The sequence below is a fragment of the Myxine glutinosa genome, chromosome 14, assembly GCF_964187855.1.
Source record: "Myxine glutinosa chromosome 14, kmMyxGlut1.1, whole genome shotgun sequence".
NCBI classification, from domain to species: Eukaryota; Metazoa; Chordata; class Myxini; order Myxiniformes; family Myxinidae; genus Myxine; species Myxine glutinosa.
In genome coordinates, this window is record NC_136274.1 from 62,509,833 (window position 1) to 62,533,898 (window position 24,066).

The following is a 24,066-nucleotide window of genomic DNA, read 5'->3' on the forward strand; positions in this document are numbered from 1 at the left end:
ATTCTCTCCACAGCCAATTTCTGTTTATAGCCAATTCTCTCCACGGCCAATTTCTGTCCATAGCCAATTTCTGTCCATAGCCAATTTCTGTTTATAGCCAATTTGTGTCTATAGCCAATTTGTGTCCATAGCCAATTTGTGTTCACAGCCAATTTCTGTTTATAGCCAATTCTCTCCACAGCCAATTTATGTTTTTAGCCAATTCTCTCCACAGCTAATTTCTCTCCACAGCCAATTTCTGTTTATAGCCAATTTCTCTCCACAGCCAATTTCTGTTTATAGCCAATTCTCTCCACAGCCAATTACTGTTTATAGCCAATTTCTCTCCACAGCCAATTTCTGTTTTTAGCCAATTCTCTCCACAGCCAATTTCTGTTTATAGCCAATTCTCTCCATGGCCAATTTCTGTCCATAGCCAATTTCTGTCCATAGCCAATTTCTGTCCATAGCCAATTTGTGTCTATAGCCAATTTGTGTCCATAGCCAATTTGTGTTCACAGCCAATTTCTGTTTATAGCCAATTCTCTCCACAGCCAATTTATGTTTTTAGCCAATTCTCTCCACAGCTAATTTCTCTCCACAGCCAATTTCTGTTTATAGCCAATTTCTCTCCACAGCCAATTTCTGTTTATAGCCAATTCTCTCCACAGCCAATTTCTGTTTTTAGCCAATTCTCTCCACAGCCAATTTCTGTCCATAGCCAATTTGTGTCTATAGCCAATTTGTGTCCATAGCCAATTTGTGTTCACAGCCAATTTCTGTTTATAGCCAATTCTCTCCACAGCCAATTTATGTTTTTAGCCAATTCTCTCCACAGCTAATTTCTCTCCACAGCCAATTTCTGTTTATAGCCAATTTCTCTCCACAGCCAATTTCTGTTTATAGCCAATTCTCTCCACAGCCAATTTCTGTTTTTAGCCAATTCTCTCCACAGCCAATTTCTGTTTTTAGCCAATTCTCTCCACAGCCAATTTCTGTTTATAGCCAATTCTCTCCATGGCCAATTTCTGTCCATAGCCAATTTCTGTCCATAGCCAATTTCTGTCCATAGCCAATTTCTGTTTATAGCCAATTTGTGTCTATAGCCAATTTGTGTCCACAGCCAATTTCTGTTTATAGCCAATTCTCTCCACAGCCAATTTCTGTTTTTAGCCAATTCTCTCCACGGCCAATTTCTGTCCATAGCCAATTTCTGTCCATAGCCAATTTCTGTCCATAGCCAATTTCTGTTTATAGCCAATTTGTGTCTATAGCCAATTTGTGTCCATAGCCAATTTGTGTCCACAGCCAATTTCTGGCCACAGCTAATTTCTCTCTGTAGCCAATTTCTGTCCATACCCAATTTCTGTCTGTAGCCAATTTCTGTCCATCGCAAATTTCTGTCTATAGCCAATTTCTGTCCATTGCCAATTTCTATCCACAACCAATTTCTGTCCATCACCAATTTCTGTCCACAAACAATTTCTGTCCATCGCCAATTTATGTCTGTAGCCAATTTCTGTTCATTGCCAATTTCTATCCACAACCAATTTCTGTCCATCGCCAATTTCTGTCCACAAACAATTTCTGTCCATCGCCAATTTTTATGTCCATAGCCAATTTATGTCCACAGCCAATATCTGTCTAGAGCCAATTTCTGTGCTCTTGAGTGATGAGCAAAAAGTGACACTTGTGCTGTTGATGGATGGACCACGACACCTGTGCATTCTGTCAGTTCTGATGTCAAATCAGCGCTTGTCCTTTTTCTATTCCTTTTAAGAATATTATCTTCTAGTATTACTCATCCTTGTTAGACAGCATTTTGTCTCTTCCAGTCCTGGGTTTATCAATTACAGATGAGATGGTGCTTATCTGCACTTGTTGCTTGTGCTTCAGATATCACACCTTGAAAATCGAGTGATGCGAGAGCTATTTCACTTAACGTTTCCTGTATAGCTATGCAGAGAGGAACACCTGATGGTAATGACGAAGAACACCTGACAATGAGTCATCGATTAGATTTGATTGGTAAATGTGATTGATTGGCTCCTACAGCACTTCATATTAGCTGCTCATATATAGTTAGTTGCCCCCCTCCCACTCAGAGAAGGTCGGAGACGGGACATTAAGATGAGCTACGTCCGACTGACCGACCAATCATCTGTCCATGTACTTTTGTGTAGGCCATATTTAAAAAACCGTTGAACATTTCGCTTTCATATTACAGATATTTTTCCTCGTGACCTTATCTCAATGTGATTGGCTTATTTCTGTTTCCCCGGCAACCATCTCAGTAACTTGGCTTGTGTACATGACATGTCAAAAACCGTTGAACACTTACCTTTCATATTGCACAGATCTATTCCTCATGCCACCCAAAAGGTTGAGGACCTAGAGTATCAGCTCCATGTTTACTTTGAGTTGTGATCACAAGTTTCTGAAAGATTCTGGTCAATGTGAATTCAAGATTGGTAAATGCCAAGTTTGGATTATTCTCAGCCAAACTGAACTGTATGAATAGCAGTCAATTCGTCGTTATAATAGTAGAAAACACAGGTGGAGACTTTGAGTAAATTTTTGATGCTCATAACATCTATATATTGTAACTCCTGAATGTGTGTATAGCCAATGTTTGTAGCCAAATGTTTTAGTGAGGGTTAGGGTTAGGTTTAGGGTTCGGGTTAGTTAGGGTTAGGGTTAGGGTTAGGGTTGTGGCTAGGGTTAGGGTTAGGGTTGTGGTTAGGGTTAGGGTTAGGTTTAGGGTTCGGGTTAGTTAGGGTTAGGGTTAGGGTTAGGGTTGTGGCTAGGGTTAGGGTTAGGGTGGATGGAAGTTAGAGACATGTAGGAAGGAAAGAGATTTTGATTGGGGTATGAGATTGCAACTTTTGACATGTGATACATGGGGAGGCCATTACCAAAAAAAAAAGACACAAACATTCATTTTCTCAAAATCTTTTAATCATCATTGAGATATTTACACAATTTACAGGTTACGTACAATGGGGTTCCCAAAAACAAAAAAGCATTCCTTAAATTAATCTGCATAAATAGTGCATTGAGCTTTGCACGGGCATGGAAGCAAAAGTCGCGCTGTGCATGCAAAGTTCCAGCGCCAGCGGTCCTGAGGCCTCGGTGTGTGGTTGGTCCAGTTCAAATTAGCGATACTTAACACAGACCAGGTGTAGCAAAACCGACTGAACAGTGTGTGCAGTTTCATTGACTTCGATAACATAATCAAGTGGTTTTCGATGGCAAATCTTTTCCATGTCGAGGGTTTTCCTGACTCTTCCGTCTCTCGGCACAAGAAGCATCCACAATCTAACCTAGCTATTTCCCACATGGTGGGAAAGTTTGAAAAAGTTAAAAAAGCTCCCCCTTTGCATTGACATTTTGTTCCATTTCCATTTTGAACTTTATTCAACACTTAATTGTCCAACGATACATCACATGATATGATATAACCTGGGTGAGAGTCATCCGCCTCAAGAAAGGCCCTTCAAGCTCACCTGGCGGCTTCTTCTTGTTATCGTTAAAAAGCAAACTTGGCTCTGGCTGCTTTAAACAACCAGGTAAGGGAACCTCAAGAGGAAGATCAACTTCCGGGTGATTCCGAGCTAGGCCCCTGTGTGGGGTGGCAATGTCCACATGGCTGAAATAGTCCGGGAGGTGGGGGGTGGGGGGCATTGTGGACATTCAGAAAATCGTCCTAAGTTCCAAACCCACTTGAGTGTCTGGTGGTGGTGAAGATGATTCCAATGAGGTGGAGTACCCCGCACAGCCGTCTAACTTCAATAGACTGGCAAAACAACCAGGTGGAGAGTCTGCCCCACTGGTTTTGGAGGTATGTATTCAAACTTATTTAACCCCAAAAACCCTGCACTTTGATGCTCATAAACCTAAATGACTAAGCATATATTTCCGAAATGGTCTCCCATGGGAAGAGAAAGGTAGAAAATATGGAAGGTATGAAAAGAGGACGGTAGAACAAAGTCAGCTCAGCTGCTTACGAGGCTAGGTTCCTGTTTAGTGGCATTGACTATGCGGGGAATCACTGGCAGAGGGTGAGCCTCCGTACTGAACACCCACTGGTCCAGCGGGAGAACTGAGTCGTCAGAAAACAGCAGGAAGAGATATCTGCAGGAGCAACACAGACAATACAGGTATACCTTACAGAAGGCACAACCAATCAGTGAAACTGGCATAACTTTGAGCTGGTAAACAGAGATTGTTAGTCAGACTGGCAACCCTTCCAGAAACGACGTTGGTCTGCACTGGAGCAAATTATCATGTCTCCACAGCCGGCCACAGACATCAGGGAATTAAAGCTTGGAACAATCCCCAGACCTATGGCCTGACATAGGCCTAGGAAGGCACTGGGATGCCATTTATCATTGTTTTAATGAAGTTGTAATCCTGAGGTAAAAACACTCGAGGGGTAAGGTAGGGCATCGTGCCACTGCGGCCTATAAAGCCAGGAAAATGGGTTAAAGCCATCATTGCCAGGGAATAAACTTGTGATAAATGAAGCCGCTCATGCACTGTGGCCAAGATTTATTGCTAAGATAATGACGTTTTGAATAACTTCATGCTTTTATCATCCCATTTGGCTCGAGGATGGAAGGGTGGGAGCCGCGGGCCTCACTTGAGTGTTTCGGCGAGGAAGAAGCTCTGCTGTACGTCGTCGTGGCTCGGCACGGACGAGTAAACATCACGGATTCCGGAGTAGCCACCTTGAACTCTGCAGTTCCTCTCCAGGGCCTGCGGACATCATAAAGGACCGGGAGATTTCACATTTCACTCAGTGTCTCGGCCGATTGGTAAATAATACTCGAGATCTCAAGTTATGTTATCATGGTCATGGCCTGAAATGGAAACCTTTACTGTCGTCAAAATCAATAAGTTCAATGACCTCCATCATGCAGCCACCTGTCTAACATGCCCATTGCCGTTATAGGTTGTTCAGTGGTCCCCCCAGATATCCTTTTGTGTTTCACTGGTCATTAGTGACCATAGGACAAAGGAAATGTCTGCAGGCCGTCAGACAAAGCAACTGGGTCAGTGCGGATGCTTTGAGAGGCCTGAACAAGATCTACAATCACCGATGCTCTGACAACACTGTTGATGCACAGATGATAGACATTTGTGTCTGCGGTAGTAAAATGAATAACATCAGTGCACAAGGTCGCTCATCATCTGAGGCAGATGCACAGGAAGTTAGCAGGTTGGTTTGTCACTATGGTAACGTGATAATGAGAGCCGGGGAGTGGACCAGCAGGGGAAGAGCCGGATATTGTGTAATTACCTCCGCCACCAAAGATGGATGGGGGTTATGTTTTCACCCCTTTGTTTGTCCGTTTGTTTTTTTTGTCCGTTTGGTTAGAAGTTTGTGAACAAAATATCTCAAAAAGTTTTGGACGGATTCGGACGAAACTTGGCAGAGATGTAACGTATGTGACAAGGACGAAATTATTAGATTTTGGTGAAGATCCGGATTCGGCTACTAGAATATTTTAAGTGATTCTTCGATCACCATTGGGAGATAGGGCCAAAAACGGTACAGAGAACGGATATCTACATCAGCATTAGCGACTGAACGGACAAAAACGGATATCTAAAAAAGTTATGCACAGATTTGGACTAAACTTGGTGGAGGGGTTGGGTGTGTGACAAGGAAGAATCGATTCAATTTTGGTGAAGATCCGGATCCAGCTAGTATAATTTTTAAAGCGATTCTTCACCATTGAGTGATATGGCCAACCAGGTGGAGGTATGCTCTCTACTGAGTGCCGTTCTAGTTGTAATTCTGTAATTGATAAACCCAGGACTGGAAGAGCCAAAGAGCTGTCGAACAAGGATGAGCAATACTTGAAGATCATATCCTTAAAAGGAATGGAAAGAGGACAAGCGTTGATTTGACATCAGAACTGACAGAAGGCACAGGTGTCGTTGTCCATCCATCAACAGTACAACGGTCATTATTGAAATAAGGACTTAAAAGACGTTACAGTAGTAGGGGAATGTTGGTTCTGAGGCAAGGCCATCTTCACAGGACCACTCGCTTATGCTTGTTCTGCTCGTTTTCCATAAAATGTGACAAATTTCCATAAATATGACCAATTTCTCAAATCTTTTCTTCACACTTTACTCATTCGTTAAGATATGTTATTCTTCTTCCTTTTATTCTTTGTCTTCCCCATTTGATTTTTTTCTTCCTCTTCTTATAACTGACTCTTGATACTTTACTCATCTTATTGGGAAAGCAGAAGGAAGAAAACCAATAGTATATCAGCAATCAACGGTACAAATTACAGTTTCCTTGGCAAATATGATATTCATCAATAACTGTTAGACTACAGTATATACTGTATAACATGAATATAATGAAGATGGAAATTTACTAAAACAAGATGGCAAGATCATCATATGAATGATTTTCTTTTTTTATGGCGGAGCCCATAGGGCAAAGCAGTCTAGAACAGTGTTTGTCCATCCGTATGTATGTATGTATGTATGTATGTATGTATGTATGTATGTAGGTCCCCTCACACGTATACCAATCAGAGCTGAGAATCTTGTCATATCGAAGGGTGATGTGATTACGTCTGATGTCATTACGGCATACAACGACTGACTCCACACTCCGCCATTTTGATTTATATGCCGTTCAGGCCAAAACATATCGTCGAACCTGTCATATATCACAATCGCCATGCTCTACCTTTACGTTTTTCATTCAGTGTGAAACACAAACAACCCGATTGTTAAAATGGTCATCAAATATCGAAAGCATCGGCGTTACAGATCTTCCAACGACACAGTACTTATAGGCCTTAGGCTTCATGTCTTCATGCCTCATCTTCAGGCCGCTTCGGACAAATTAGCCCAGGTTTCTTAATACAGTAGCGTTGTTTTTATAACAATGATAATAGTGTTAATAATAATAAAATAGTAAATATAATCATAACACTGCAATCCCTTTGTCGTTATTGCAAAGTTCTATATTGAAGCGGTGTATGGTTCATGAATCAATGGATAAGCGGTGTACGTTACAAATAATGCGGAAGTAAGGAATTAGCCTTGTTTTCTTTTAGTAATGGCATTTTTATAACTAGGGCATGCCCGTACTATATATATATCTAAAATTATATCCCCCCCCCTCTATTTACATGGAATGGTTTGGTCCATTCGCAAAGCCAAAGGCAAAGCGAACGGCTTGCGAGTACGGTGACAACCCCCCCCCTCTATTTATACACAAAGAATTAAGTTAAGCACCCCCCCGTTTTTTTACAACCTCGCACATTACAAGTTTGTTGTCGTCAAAACAGTGTAATATACCCATGATATTGCTATATTTTCTGGAGAAGTGATATTATGGTCACATAAAAACATAACAATCATGCCGTTTTCAATATTTTATTCTGAATAATTTAAGGTGAAATTTTTTGGGAATTTTAGGCATATTTTCACCTCAATTTAAGTATGGAGCTATAGGTCCATCACGGACAGTGTGGATGACGTTTATGTTTTCTAACGTACAGTCATTGTTCTGAGAAGACCTCGAGCGATCTTTGCGTCAATAACGTGTGTAGGACCCACGTGATCGGATCACTGACTGAACCCTACGTCTCATAGACCCTGTAAGCCGTCGTATGCGTTGCTGTGGCAGGTTGTTCCATTCCCGATGTAATGCACGTTCCAATTCATCCAGATTGGCTATTGGAGGGACCATCTTCGCAATTTGTCGTCCCAACATGTCCCAAACGCTTAACTTAATTGCTTAACTTAACTTAATTAAACAACATGCTTAACTTAATTCTTTGTGTAGGGGTGCTTAACTTAATTCTTTGTGTATACATCAAATGGTTTGGTCCATTCGCAACGACCACAGAACCCCCGCCTCTATTTACATGAAATGGTTTGGTCCATTCGCAACGCCAAAGCGAACGGCGAACGGCTAAATCGCCATAGCTCGGTAACTACTTGTCCGATTAATATGAAACCTTGAAAAGGCACATCCTCGGGTCCCCAGCAATATACCTGGCAAGTTTCAAGTATATCGGACCGGTAGTTGTCGAGAAACAGCGGTCACAGACAAACATACATACATACATACATACAAACATACAAACATACAAACATACACACAGAGATTACTGGAATTATAGATAGACTAGGGCATGCCCGTACTATATATAAGCTAGGACGTGCCCGTACGTGGGTGCCCGTTCCTTGCCAAAAAAAAAAAAAAAAAAAAATTTTGTGTAGGGGTGTGTGTGTGTAAACATCCTAGGGCGTGCCCGTACGTGGGTGCAAAAAAACATGCGTGCAAACAACAACAACAAAAAAAAACTTTGAAACCACGTGGCAGTAACGACCACAGAACCCCCCCCTCTATTTACATGAATGGTTTGGTCCATTCGCAACGACCACAGAACCCCCCCCCTCTATTTACATGAAATGGTTTGGTCCAAAGCGAACGGCTTGCGGTGTTTGGTAAAGAAATCGCCATAGCTCGGTAACTACTTGTCCGATTAATTTCAAACCTTGAAAAGGCACATCCTCGGGTCCCCAGCAATATACCTGGCAAGTTTCAAGTATATCGGACCGGTAGTTGTCGAGAAACAGCGGTCACAGACAAACATACACACATACACACATACACACATACAAACACACATACACACATACACACAGAGATTAATGGAATTATAGATAGATAATGATAACGTAACGTTAATATTATGGTAAATCTAATCGTAACATTAATCCCTTTGTAGTGCCTGCAAAGTTACTGGAGGTTAAAATATATCATCTTCGATATATTAAAGTAGCGGCACTTTTGTGTCCGGCCGTCACGCTACGTCATTACATATATGATGTCATTACGACTGCTGACTCCACTAAATTTTAATTTACTTGTTCACCCGCTCACTACGGGAGTGGCAGGAAGGGTCATTCCTCTTTGGGGTAGATAGATTACAGTCGATCTATGGTCGAGTCTCAAGAGCATTGGGTGTGTGTTAATTTACCAAGTTTCTTGTGGAGAGATCGCCAAGTGGTTTAAGCATTCGAGCAAGCACTCCATTCAAAACCGTTAAGGAACGGCTGGCTTGGGAAGCGCTAGCTAGCAGCTTGGTAAATGAGCACACCCCGGTATTCCTCCCTTGCAGTTTTGTGTTAAACAGAAGGAAAAGTGGGTTTCATTGGTGATTTTCAAACCACAACCTCAATTGGTGGGTTTCAAAAGGCCGCTACGAAAAACGCCGCTTTAGGAAGAGTCATGTTATTTATCCAACCCTTATGGGGTACATAGATTACAGTAGATCTCGCTCAGTTCTGTATGTAAAACTTTGGATGTCGGGATTCCTTCAAATTTCTTTGTTTAATGTTATAAACAGCATTAGCGACTGTTTGATAAGCTAATCATACGTGTTGGCTACGCCGCTGTTAGACTTCCGGTCTTGTTTTTAAAATGATTGATATTAAAGAAACCATCGAGTTTTTTATCGCCTTAAAAAAAACAAAAAAACTTTTATTGTTATTTTGATGTAACATGATCTATTGGAGGCTCTCAACAAGAAACCTCATGGGACTACCAAGGGGGTTATAGACCAGGAAGTGCCTATAGTCAAGACAGTAAGGCTCCACCTAAGGTCTTAGCTCGGGTAATAAAGTCAGATTAACTCTTTGATGATGATGATGATGATGATGATGATGATGATGATGATGATGATGATGATGATGATGATGATGATGATGATGATGATGATAATAATCAGCATCATAATCATTGACATGTCATAATCTTTATAGAGTCCAGTTCAAGGACAAGGGTTAGGGTTAGGATGATGCCAGGTGGTTTGCCGTTGCCGTCCCAGAGGTCAGTCAAGGCAGGAATTTGTAAATTGTTCAGGGTATGCGCACTCACCTCTGACATGTCCAGCATGGGTTGAAATCTCAGTGCAGCTATAAACTCTTACCCTGGTATTTTACAGGTCAGGTCATTTTCATCAGTGTGGCCGTCCCTCGGGTGGGCGTTAAACTGGGCATCATGTCTGGGAATGAGTTGGTGGACGTCAAATATCCCAGGGTGTCCTTCACGAAGAGTAGGCAAGCTATCGCCGGCACCCTGACCAAATTACAAATTCCTGCTCTCACTTAACTGCATCAGTGGCACAGCCACACCCAGCAGGTACCGGCTGCCATGTACTGCACACAAATGAAGAAGATCTGTACTGTGTAGAGTCTCATTCAACAGACGGATAAGGTTGGAATTTTACATTCATGAAGTGTCAGGGCTCTTTACAAAAACATATTAAAAACAATCTCTAGATGCTAAATTATTTTCACAATTGAATGTTGGTGTGTGTTTCATTTTTTTCAAACACACGTTATTCACAGTCAGACAACAAATAAACTGTTTTGTAAGACCTATATATACATACGAGTAAAAAGCCTGTCAAAAGTGATGGGTTGTAACAGTTTATTTGACGGTGCAGTCTCGTGAGCATGCCAAAGTCTGAAGCCTTGGCCTAATGTCAGGTGTGCTTATATCTTTTTATTTATTTGACATCATACGGATGTAAATGAACACTCGTTTTAATCTGCACGCGTTGCATATCACGTGCAGAGAATTTCACCTCCCTGCACCTTGTACCGGTATTTATTACGAGTACCTGACTGCAAAGCCGCAATGAGCCGGCAAAGCCAAAGCCTCTTGCCACTATTTTACCCATCACTACGGCATCAGTAGGTTAGGTAGTTGGTAGTAGGTAGGTGTAGTCGGTACCGTACCTAGTTCAAAATGACACCATTTGCATTCTGGATGAGATTAAAATTTATAAAATTTCCTTCTTGATTAATTCGGTGAATTCCGTCTCAACCGGATAATTCCGGCCGTGAGAAACTATCCCCTATGGCCGCGAGATTTCTAAAAAAAAAAAATTCGTCAATTTTAGAATATTTGACGCCGTTTTCAGCGTCTGAAACACGTAATAAGCTTTAAAAAAATACTTTTTCAAATGCTCGAATGTCATTGGTTCCGGTGTTTGGTGACGATTTTCATTGAAGATAACCAGGGTCCATGCGGGCCCGGGGAACGACGTTGGTCTTAAAGTATTTTAATTACAAATTAGAGGTGCATAAGATTGTGAATCAAACAAAGACGGGTGAAACAAACTCCTATTGAACTTTTTCGCAATTTTTTATGCATACTTCCGCATCTGCAAGACGGCGGCCTCCATGGAGCGATTTGGTGCGTCAAAGCTTCGAAATTCTCAAGGGATCCAGCAAAATCTGGCTTTTCAACATAATACGTACGCGTTCATTCACAACACCGGCTTCGCCGGCTATTATTTAAAAAACGCCTCTGTACACCGCCGTTGAGCCTTGGTTGGCAAGCCACCGTCTACATTTCCAATGGAAGAGACATAATTACTCTTTTATGGAAAATGTTTTTCCAGTTTGTTTTATCCTCAAAAAATAGATCGTAGTGTACACACATTCGTGTTAAAAGATTGGCCTTTAAAACCAACCCTTATGAAGGGGACAGACATCTGTACAAACACACAAACTGACATTGTGTTTTATATGGTAGATATATGTTGTTATTAAAAAGCCTGGTGTTGGTTGAACGGTTAAGTTGACTGGTTTAAGATCTTAGGGTCCTGAGTTTGAGCCCCTGTAGCGCTGCTGAATTAACACCAGGTCTTTTGACTCAGCCGGTTATCCTTCTGAGGTCGGCAAAATGAGCACCACCTTACTGGTAACGTGAGGCATTGCATCAGCAGCACAGCTACGCCCCCAGAAAGTGATGCAACCAGCAGGCACAGGCTGCATACGAAACACCAACATTAAGGTAAAAACATATTCAGCACTAGATAGAATATTAATAAAGACAACCAAAAATGTTCTCCTTGGTTGTATCAGCTGCAAAACATCATGTGACAAGCAGCCATATTTAATTGTTTGTGTGTTTGCCCCATCCAGGTTTGTGTGTTGGGGTTTGTTGTGCAAACCACATATCCAAAGCCAGTCACCAATTGGGCATCCTCAATCATACAAGGTCCTTTCTTGGTACACCTGAACTCTTATCCACATACAAGGCCTTCATCCGCAGTTTGATGAAGTGCTGCTCATCTCTCTGGGATCGCTCCGCTGCCTTACATCTTGCTCAGCTTGACGTCATGGAAACCAAGGCCTTCAAGATTATTGGAATCTCCTACTATGAAGCTGATTCTAAGGGCCTATCTCTTTCCCATCTCCGACTGGTTGGTGGTCTCTGTTTTCTACTGTCTCTTTTCTGGTTTTGCTCCCTCTGCTCTTTCCATGCTTTTCCCCCACCCCACCCCATCTCCCCCAGGTTTCTGCAGGGCTCACACAGTCCACCATCAACCCCCTTCTGGTGAAAACTACCTAAATATCCAGGAACATTGCTCACCTCTCCTCATTCCTCCTTTTTCCTGCCTGTGGAACAAACTTCCACATTCTCTTCAATCTCATTCTTCCCTCCAGGTTTTCAAGACAGTTGTTCACCACCATTTCAGATCATCCCCAATCCAAAACCCATGATCTTTTCTGCATCTGATAATTAATCCCCCCACCACCACCAAGCCTATCTCTTTCCAAATTTCCAGTTTTTTCTTCCTGAGAGTTTAATTTTGAATCCATATTATCCACCCATCCTCCCCAACCCCAATTTCCTCCCAACACCCATTATTTGTTTGTCTCCCTCTACTTTGTCCTTCATCCCTGCTCTTGGTGATACCCTCTCTCTCTACTGTTCCTTTTTCTTATACTGTGTCCTGATCTGTTCAGTGTTCTAGCTCTTCCATGAGCCTTGACTTTGCATACAAAAAATTAACCCCCCTCCCTCCCACCTGGACAGCTTCCCAGCCCCATTCACGATACTTGGGATCCTTCGTGATGCGCCAGAGGTAGAAATAAGTTTCAACGACCTCCGGCCGAAGGATGTAGTACTTCTCAACATGGCGCGTCCCCACCGCCTCGGCCGCTCCATCGAAGCGGAAAATTTCGGGTCCCAGTTTCACAGCTGCACACGGAGTCCACGGATGTAATGAGAACACATTTGAATCCACATTTCACAGCAACACGGCCATAAGAAAGGCTTTTCACTAACAAGCTGCACCATTGTCATCACTAGAGTAACACACAATTGTTATTGTGACCTTACAGTGATAAAGGTCAGCAAAACGTGCCATAGGAATGAAATCAATGTGAAAATGGCAGGTTCGTAGCAATGATAAATCAGTAATATTATTGTTATCATTATTTTTTTAACAGGAGCTATTATTTAACATATTATAAATAATATTATCATTATTGTTTACTAGTGAGGTACCCGTGCAGCGCACGGGTTGGAGGCCAAAAGCAAACAGACAAAGCAGAAACGGCGAATGCTAAAGGATGAAACCAATAAATTCCACATTCCTGTAGCACCTTCAGTCGCACGTCAGACATGGACAGCAAGTTCGTGAAGGACTTCCATGAAAAACGTACCGTTCGCAAACAAACGGGTACGTTTGTTCCATACCCAGTCAATGGCGAATCTGCGCATGGTGATCCGCGAATTCATGTTTAGAAAGTAGAAACCGTCACGGCATTTCGTCATTCACTTGAACTCGATATCTCCTTTTTCATTCCAAACAGCATAACTCCAATCACAAATGAAATAACATTAATATAAAAAATAAACTTTTCACAACATTTGTGACATAAACAAATATTTAAATCCTGATGTGAAGTTCCGTACGGTTTGGTGAACACAATTACGAATTCAAAATCGTACTTGTATTCACTCAATTCCAATCATCAATTGATACTTTAACAAAACGTTTAACACGATTAACGATTAAACATTACGATTGAATGACGGTTGTATTTGGATATTATCAAACCTGCGCATTGCCGTCATCTGTCCACTTCCGCATTCGCGGCAGGTTCATAATTGTCATCAAAATCTAAACAGTATTTGTAGAATTTCAATCAAAGCCACATCACTGTTCATATCAGTAAATATTATTCCATCGTGTTTGGAAAAACTGGAAAATTTGAAAAATTTGAAAAATTAGAAAAACAATATAGCTTATTTTACTCCAGGGGGTCCCAGGAATACCCACCCAACATATCGTTGCGATCGGTTGAGCCGTTTTTGCGGTACCTTCGAACGGACAGACGGACATTTGGTGAATTATAGTAAGATATGCTTTTAAAAATTGCAATCCCAAAGACATTTAAACGATTCATTGCCATACAATGTGTTTAAAGGCCACAGATTTCCACACAGGTGTCGCACAGGTCAAAGGTCGCATCCCAATAGCAGTGTCATTTGTTGGTGACCTTCGGTCATTTAAGGATTTAAGCGTGCATGGATCTGTGGCGGTCTTGACATCATATCAATACGTTGATCATGAGCTCTTAATAACATTGCACCTTAGGTCGTGATGAATGTACATCCTATCGATAAACCTGGCAATAAGTAAGCAAAAACACAGACATCTTGGGATGTTCACGTGCTCGTGATCGGTTACACTGAGGACTGCTGCCCTCTGGAGGCCAAAAAATCCCCCCCCCCAAAAAATTGGGTGTAGGTTCATTTGTATACATTATGTATAGTGGATTAAAGGTAAACGAAAACTAAACCCTCAAAATGGGATGACTTTCCTTGCCAGGGGGTTTTCCTTCACCTTTCTTGCCAGGCGTATCTTAAGCCCACCTTTCCAACAATGGGCATATTGCCACATCTTTACTGCTAAGGAATTTTACCCCACCTTCTTACTAGGGGCATCTTGCCACACCTTTGGACCAAGGGCATGTTGTTCCACCTTTTCAGCCAGGAACATTTGCCCCACCTTTCCTGCCAGGGAGATCTTTCCCAACCTATCCTACCAGAGGCATCTTGCTCCACCTTTTGTGTCATGGCATCCTTTCCTAATTTTCCCACTAGGCCTTATACTGCATCACCTTTCCTACCATGCACATCTTGCTGCACCTTTCCTACCATGCGCATCTCGCTTCACCTTTCCTACCATGCGCATCTTGCCTCACCTTTCCTACCAGGGGCATCGTGCCCACAACTCACTTTAAATATTGGGCTGGTATTCTGGATAAATCTCAAATTTCTGCTTCCAACTTCTACACAGTGCCTTCAGAAAGTATTTGCACCTTTTGACTTTTTTCACATTTTGTTGTGTTGCAGCCTAAATTTAAAATGGCTTAAATTTTAAAAAAATTGTCACTGATCTGCACATAATACCCCATAGTCAAAATGAAATTTTAGAAAGCCTTTTTTAAAAGAAAGTTTTACAACATATTTAAAAATGAAATATAGAAATATCTAATTTACATAAGTATTCAATGCCCTCAGTCAATACTTTGTAGAAGTGCTGTTGGCAGTGATTACAGCTTCGAGTCTTCTTGGGTATATCTGTATCAGCTTTGCACATCTCGATTTGGGGAGTTTCTCCCGTTCGTCCGTGCAGATTTGCTCAAGCTCTGTCAAGTTGGATGTGGAGATCGGTGAACAGCAATCTACAAGTTTTTCCACAGATAATCAATGGGATTTAAGTCTGGGTTTTGACTGGGCCACTCAAGGACTTTCATGATCTTGTTCTGAAGCCATTCCATTGTTGCTTTGGCTGTATGCTTGGGGTTATTGTCCTGTTAGAATGTAAATCTTCGCCGCAGTCTAAGGTATTTTTGCTCTCTGAAGCAGGTTCTTCACAAGGATTTGCCTGTATATGGCTACATTAATTGTTCCCTCCGTCCTTACAAGTCTCGCAGTCCCTACCACTGAAAAGCATCCCCATAGCATGATGCTGCCACCACCAGGCTTCACAGTAGGGATAGTGTTAGATAGGTGATGAGCTGTGCTCAGTTTCCACCACACAGAGCACTTTACATTCAGGCCAAAGAGGTCAATTTCCATCTCACAGACCACAGAATCTTTTGCCTCCTGCTCTCCCATAAAGTCTACATTTGTGAAGTTCTGCTGAGACTGTTGTCCTTCCAGCAGGTTCTCCCATCTCAGCGAAGGAACTCTGTAGTTCGGTGTGAGTGGTCATTGGGTTCTTGGTCACCTCCCTGACCAAGGTCCTTCTTGTCTGGTTGCTCAGTTTGGTCGGAAGGCTAGTTCTAGAAAGAGTCAGGGTCGTTCCATATTCTATCCATTTCCAAATGATGGAGCTCACTGTGCTCTTGGGAACTTTCAACACTCTAGAATACTTATTGACTCGAGACATTTCAGCTCTTCATTTTTAATTAATTTGTAAAAATTTCTAAAAAAAAATAGGCAACTTTGACATTATGGAGTATTATGTGTACATCGGTGACTAAAAAAACAATTTAAATCCATTTTAAATTCAGGCTGTAACACAACAAAATGTGAAAGAAGTCAAGGGGTGTGAATACTTTCGGAAGGCTCTATCATTGCAAGGTTTTGTGCAGGAGAATAAATTCCCCTTTATGATCCTAATGGCACACTCCAAGACATTCCACCTGCATGACATTTAAAGGAATAAATAATATGCTAGACGTTAAAGTGTTGTGTCAGGTGCAAACTACTTAATCACTGCTCATTGCTCAGTAAAAAAAGCTCCAACCCGAACCACGTCCATTTACATCGGAGCCAACACACCCAATCCCGTCTACACTCCATCTCTTCAGCACACATTCATCCCCTTGTTTCTCTTATCAGTGGACATACTGTTTCATGAAGAAACCATTCTGGCTCCTTTGTTATCTGCTCATGTTTTGTCAGTCCTGTGCTATTTATAGTAAGTGTAGAATTCTTATAATTTCAGGTTCAAGTGAATTTGTTTTCGTCAGTCGTCTGTATCTACTTCTCCGTCGCATTCTGCATTGTCCATATACTACGTACGCAAAATTGCAGAACCCCCCTCTCCTCATCGCATCTTCTCCCTCTTTCTGCCAACCTCCCTTCATATTTATCCTTTTGTTTTTTTTAACCTCACTTCGCTCTGTTCTCAATTTCATTGTTGTCCATTAACTCCCGTACCTTGTGTAAACAATAGGTAGATTTCCCCAAAGCCTGTTTTGTTTTGGCCAAATCGATTCCCACCAAATCAATTTTAACGAACCTCAACTATGTCCTGTGGGCCGAATGCCATGAAGGACATCATCTGTCAATCTGCCAATTTCTATCTTTGTTCAGAAGCATTTGTAACCTGATCTCCAACACTGATGGGGGGATGTTAGTGAAACATGGCCGAAGTATTCTTTGTGTTGCTCATTCTCAGGTTTGTTTGTGCCTTCCTCCAACTCGCATTTTAAGCGAGTCGTCATATCAAGGTAAAAATGTGCCTCAACCCTCGCCCCGACTGTCCGCCTCTACTGACCTGCACGATCGTATGATTCATGACATGTGTGCGCAATCTTGGCGGCCATCTCCAGATGGTTTTTGGGCTCCGAGGCCTCTCCTGCTTGGCCGCCATCTGCCGTAAGCTCCTCGGGCGTGCTGTCTACTCCCAATGCCAGCATCCCTCCAGCAAAGCACGCCAAGTGACCCATTTTGCGCTCCACGAAACCATTCTTCCACTCTCCGATGAAGGTCAAACCGCCGGGTGTTCGACGCAGAAGGTGCTTGAGAATAGCCTGACGAGAGTGGGTATCGAAACATCGGATATTGGATCAAATTCCATCATTCAGTATCACGTGCAATATGGCTGCTGGTAGTGCAAGTCCCAAGGCCTTGTAACATGTGCAACAAGGCTGGCTGTTGCATGTGTTCACGACGGCCTTGTAGCATGTGTTACTGCCGACCTTGTACGATGTGTTATTACTGGCTTCATAGGGCGTATTATTGCCGGCCTTGTACGATGTGTTCTTGCCAGCCTTGTAATGCACGTTAATGCCAGCCTTGTAGTAAGTGTTGTTGCTATTCTTGCGGTGTGTGTTATTGCTGGTCGTTTAGTAAGTGTTATTGCCAGTCATGCAGTGTGTGTTATTTCTGGTCGTGCAGTAAGTGGTATTGCCAGCCTTGCAGTGTGTTATTTCTGGTCGTGCAGTAAGTGTTATTGCCAGCCTTGCAGTGTGTGTTATTTCTGGTCGTGCAGTAAGTGTTATTGCCAGCCTTGCAGTGTGTGTTATTTCTGGTCGTGCAGTAAGTGTTATTGCCAGCCTTGCAGTGTGTGTTATTGTTGGTCTTGCAGTAAGTGTTATTGTTGGTCTTGCAGTAAGTGTTATTGCCAGCTTTGCAGTGCGAGTTATTATGTGTCTTGCAGTCAGTGTTATTGCCGACATTGCAGTGCGTGTTACTGCTGGCCTTGCAGTAAGTATTATTACCAGCCTTTAAGTAAGTGTTATTGCCAGACTTGCAGGAAGTGTTAGTGCCATTCTTGCAATAAATGTTATCAGTCATTGCCATGCTTGCAGTAAGTATTATTACCAGCCTTTAAGTAAGTGTTATTGCCAGACTTTTATTGTGTGATATTGCCATCCTTGCTGTGCATGTTATTGCTGGCCTTTGAGTGAGCGTTATTACTGGCCTTGCAGCAAGTGTGATTGCCAGACTTGCAGGAAGTGTTAGTGCCATTCTTGCAATAAGTGTTATCAGTCATTGCCATCCTTGCAGTACGTGTTATAGCCGGCCTTGTAGTAAGTGTTATCGCCAGACTTTCAGTAAGTGTTATTGCCATCCTTGCAGTGTGTGCTATTACTAGTCTTGCAGTAAGTGTTATTACCGGCCTTGCGGTGCGTGTTATTGCTGGCATTGCAGTAAGTTGTTTGGCGGGCCGTACAGAGCGTGTTATTGCCAGATTTGCGGTAAGTGTTATAGCCAGCCTTGTAGGATATGTTCGTGCCAGCCTTGCAGTCAGTGTGTGTTATTGCCAGCCTTGCAGTAAGTGTTATTGCAGGCCTTGTAGTGCGTGTTATTGCCAGGCTTGTTGCATGTGTTAGCCACGATGAAAAAAAATATCGAAAGTAAACTGAAAAGAAAGAAAACGGTTGCATGCTCTGCTCCGACCTGACTGGTCCAAGGTTGGATTAAAGGTGAAATCGAATTCTGCTGCATTGTCAGCAGAAATGTACTGTATCCGGGAGAATGCCATCCAAAGGGGATGTTCAGCCAGGTATCCCCCAGTCAATAACACACACGTGAAAGAGACCTCATGGGATCGTTTGTAACAGCCGCATTTTGTGCCAAGACCACAGCCAGATAGATATATAGATAGACCCCACCACAGTCGCGTTAAAAATAAGTGGATTATAAGTAAATGGATGGATTGATCAAAAAAATTGAATGTATATATAATTTTTATAATAATACACACAAACACACACACACACATATATATATATATATATATATATATATATATATATATATAAGCAATAATAAAATTAAATTATAAGTTTATTATTTAAGCAATAATAAACCTTGCTTCGTATTTAGGAACATAAAAGATAGGAGTTTTATGATTACAGGCTAATATCAACGACCTGCTGCTGGATATCAATTTAGGTTTATTCATTTATTTATTTATTTATTTTATGGACGCATTTTCTGTTTTTATTGAGATTTGAATCTCACAGTTTACAGTTATAGAAATTACAATTTTCAAATGCTATACAGAGATTGAGGTTTTTCTTTTTCTTTTTTACGTATGCGTTTTATGTTTTTTATGTAAATTTTAATTTACGGACACTTTCCTACAGTTCTGGGATCTTCCCATGCCGATCTACAGTACTTGCTTTGATGTCCGTCGGCATGCTAAATTTCAGCTTTCCACGACACCGGAAGGTACCAAACATTAATATCAGTCAGCCAGTGGTCATAAAGAGCTTTACATATACAGACTTGGCATTTAATATGGAATTTTTTTTTTCTTGACTTGGGTTTACTTTCTGAACTCGGTATATCAATCTGGTGAGTTTCTTTTACGCTTTGGTGATTTCTTTGTTAAAAGAACCATGTCACTGATTGTCTGTCGCAGCAAGAAGTCAATAACAGGATTATATCACAGGTGGCATGACAAAATGTACGGACAGGTACATTTGACGATTGGCTTCACAATCGGGTATATAAGGGTTGTTGCATTCTGTATTTGTGGAAAACAACTGCTGCACATCTACAAAAGTTATTGCCACTTCCCCTGGAGATGGTCCGTAAACTCGACAATGCTGTTTGTCATTTAGTGGTGGCTTTACGAAATTCCGGCATGAAACAGCGTGCTAATACTCAAGGTCAGGTGTCAAAGATCCTGAAACGAAATGCTCAGAGGGGTATCCCTATTCCAATACCGAGGTCAGGACGTCCCCGCAGAACCACAAGGAGGGATGATCGCCAGCTGCACCGGTTAGTCTGCATTGGCCGTAACAAGTCAGCTAATCGGCTTAGGGCTGAGTGGCAGCAACTGACAAATGTGCCTGTATCCAGAAGGCTAGTCAACCAACGACTGGTTCAAGCAGGCTATCGTGCCAGGCGTCCGCTGAGAAAGCCACATCTGACCAGACAACACCGCCAGCGCTGATTGCAGTGGGCCAGAGAGCACCGTCAATGGCAGCCAGGACACTGGAATCACGTGATCTTCAGTGACAAGTCTAGATTTATGGTCTATCGTCAATATGGCCACGTCCGAGTGTGCAGACAAGTGCATGAAGCCTACAACGAAGATTGTATAGTGCCAAGTGTCCAAGCTGGAGGTGGTGGGGTGACTGTTTGGGCTGCTTTTCATGCAGGGGGCAAAACTGACCTGGTTGTTCTGAATGGAAACCTGAACCAGTTCAAGCACAGGGCCATTCTGGAAGAAACATTGCTTCCATTTGTTTGTGCAGCCTTTCGAGGAAACTTTGTCTACCAAGATGACAATGCACGGCCTCATCATGCTCACATGATCCAACACTTTCTTGCTGACCGTGGTGTAGAGCATATGGAGTGGCATGCCATGTCCCCGGATATGAATCCGATAGAGAACTTGTGGGCAGAATTAACGCGTCAAATCGACAACTTGGACCAGCAGCCTGCCTCTGTGCGTGAATTGCAGCAGGCTATTGTCACTGCATGGCAAGCGATTCCTGTCCAAACCTTGGCAAATCTCGTGAACAGCATGCCTCAACGTGTACGTGCTATCCTGAATACTCGTGGGGGTTACACGAAGTACGGAACTGTAATTTTACTGTCTGTAATCCCAGTCATAATTTAACTTTTGTTTTTGTTAAAAAAAATTTTTGGCTAATGTTCAAAATAAAGAGATACTTCTGGAAAACGCACAGAAGTTTAACACAGTACTGTCCGTGAATTGAGTTCGATATCAGTTTTGATCACTTTCAAGGATCAATTTATTTGCTTCGAAATGTCAAATGTGGTCTTTGTTTCTTTTAAAGGTCACATTAACAAAATCTAGAATAATTTCAACATAATTCCAATTAACTTTTGGTTCTAAGTCATCTTGAAAAGTAAGTTCACCCCCACAAAAAAAATATTCCATATTAAATGCCAAGTCTGTATATATATATATATATATATATATATATATATATATATATATATATATATATATATATATATATATATATATATATATATATTTATATATATATATATATATATATATAACAACTAAATAATCAGCACAAATAGTCAAATATTGACAAAGAAAATTCTCCACTGAAGTCAAACAGTGAAAAAGATTAGCTACATTGGCCATGTCGACTAAAACGAGCGAACCAAATGATGAATCGTGAAAGTTACGCGACTTGACAATGGCTTTGGCGATGGATTTCACGGCGGACAACGCACATGACGGAGTGATTTACTGCACGGTGTGATGAATTCATGAATTAACAAATAGTGAATGCAATCACGGAATCATAAAGCAGCGAATGAATATAAATGAATCTGGAGTCGATGGTAGAAGGAGTTTCATAAATAGTAAATGATTCATTGTAAAAAAATATAATAACAAGGAAATATGTCACGGGAAGTATTATACGACCGGAAGTTTCTAGATTTCTATTTAACTCATCAGATGTTTTTTTTGTTTTGTATACAAGATCGAGGCTCGTGTAAGAGCTAAGATGTTCATAGGAGAAAGCTTTAAAGTGGGTTTGCAAGTTCCGACATGGAATTATTCAGAATCGGGTTACAGAAAGCCAAAAGTTCGCCCAATGAGCTCAAGTTGCAAGGCCATATCGCAGACGTACCTCGATGGCTTCGTTGTACATTCGTCTCGCTTGCTCGTCCATCTTGCCTGACATCAGCCACGATTTGAGTAGATATTCATAGAAGCTGTCACCGAGTCCTCCCATGGACACGTGCTCTGTGTGCGAGGGCAGTCCATGGGGAATGGGGAATGAAAGTCAAACTTTGCATGCCACTGGCAGAATGATCAACCCACGATGATCGATATAACATTGACGATACTTAATTTTCCTTGGTTCAACAACCCTTTCAAGAAATCTCCATTCATCAGGTGTAAAGCGATTACCTTGAAGGTTGGAATTCAGAGGGTTAAATCACAAAACAGACTCATTTAAGGGCTTGTTTGCCCTACTTCCTACACCAATACTGCTTTATCTAAAGCTACTGATAAATCAGTTCGACTGGAAGGATAATTTTAGGCCAACAGAGTCGTTACCAATTGAGTCTGGTTGACAATTTTATCCAATATCAGGTGTATATTTGACAAAACGGTGCCAGACAAACAAATCAGTTGATACCAAGTAATTGATGAGCCATATTTCCTTTGTTTCATTGAAGAAGAGCATTTCGTACAGGTACTTATTATTTATACAAACTAAATAAGGACAGCAGGTATGGATATACAATCAGATTCATACTTGTAGGAAAATATATATAACCGGACTCACACCTGCAGGCATGGATATACAAATGGATTCCGACCCGGAAGTACATAATGTATAATAAACTAATATCAGTACAGGAAGGAAGTACAAGCAAACAACAAAACTCACGCTGGCCCCAATTCCCAGTGCTGGGGTGCACGTAGTTTGGGTACAGGCCTTGAGGCTTTGTCATTCTGTCCAACACATCTCGAATATTTCTCACCTGTTGTGAAGAACAATAACCATAGATTTAAATTTTGCCATCGAACCATAAATAATGCTGTGCTAGACAGGTTTACACCTATTGACATTGTGTGTCGTTACACTTCACTATTCTGTTGGGCTTCTGTTTACGGCGGAGATGCGTTCCTGAAAGATGCGACGGATATCGAAGCAACGTACCTCAAAGCAATATTTCTCATTTAAAATAATGGAATAAAGGGAGGAGGTGTGTTCCTGAAAGATGCGACGGATATCGAAACAACGTACCTCAAAGCAATATTTCTCATTAACAATAATGGAATAAAGGGAGGAGGTGCGTTCCTGAAAGATGCGACGGATATCGAAACGATGTACCTCAAAGCAATATTTCTCATTAACAATAATGGAATAAAGGGAGGAGGTGCGTTCCTGAAAGATGCGACGGATATCGAAACGACGTACCTCAAAGCAATATTTCTTATTAACAATAATGGAATAAAGGGAGGAGGTGCGTTCCTGAAAGATGCGACGGATATCGAAACGATGTACCTCAAAGCAATATTTCTCATTAACAATAATGGAATAAAGGGAGGAGGTGCGTTCCTGAAAGATGCGACGGATATCGAAACGACGTACCTCAAAGCAATATTTCTCATTAACAATAATGGAATAAAGGGAGGAGGTGCGTTCCTGAAAGATGCGACGGATATCGAAACGACGTACCTCAAAGCAATATTTCTCATTTAAAATAATGGAATAAAGGGAGGAGGTGGGTTCCTCATCTCACCACTTCACCATTTATATTTCACTTTTTACCTGGGATATTACCCTTTTTTTGTTAATGACAGTGATATTCAAATACACAAAAAAAATTTACCAGACGCATTTCAATAAAAATAAACATATTTTAGAGTTTCATGTTTTCTTATGTTCGGCACCTCTTCCGGAAGTGGTCAAACCAACCATGACTTGCAATGAAAGTCGGCATTTTTATACATGGTACGCACCGTAACCAGAGGAAAACCCGGCAACACCAAGCGCACGTTCACCAGCATCCATTCG

At 41.6% G+C, this 24,066-nt stretch overlaps 1 protein-coding gene across 2 annotated transcripts in view; it reads right to left on the minus strand.

The window, feature by feature from the left end:
* Nucleotides 1-2,915: 2,915 nt before the first annotated feature.
* LOC137439844 (mannosyl-oligosaccharide 1,2-alpha-mannosidase IA) overlaps nucleotides 2,916-24,066 on the minus strand; it is a 380,329-nt gene continuing 359,178 nt past the window's right edge. For both annotated transcript variants that reach the window (XM_078768306.1, XM_078768307.1), the window contains 6 exons: nucleotides 22,933-23,026; nucleotides 22,162-22,277; nucleotides 17,355-17,610; nucleotides 12,858-13,030; nucleotides 4,622-4,737; nucleotides 2,916-4,113 (listed from right to left, as the gene is read on the minus strand). In XM_078768306.1, the coding sequence (XP_078624432.1) occupies nucleotides 3,975-4,113; nucleotides 4,622-4,737; nucleotides 12,858-13,030; nucleotides 17,355-17,610; nucleotides 22,162-22,277; nucleotides 22,933-23,026 (894 nt within the window). In that variant the 3' untranslated portion in view covers nucleotides 2,916-3,974. The remainder of the gene's footprint in view (nucleotides 4,114-4,621; nucleotides 4,738-12,857; nucleotides 13,031-17,354; nucleotides 17,611-22,161; nucleotides 22,278-22,932; nucleotides 23,027-24,066) is intronic.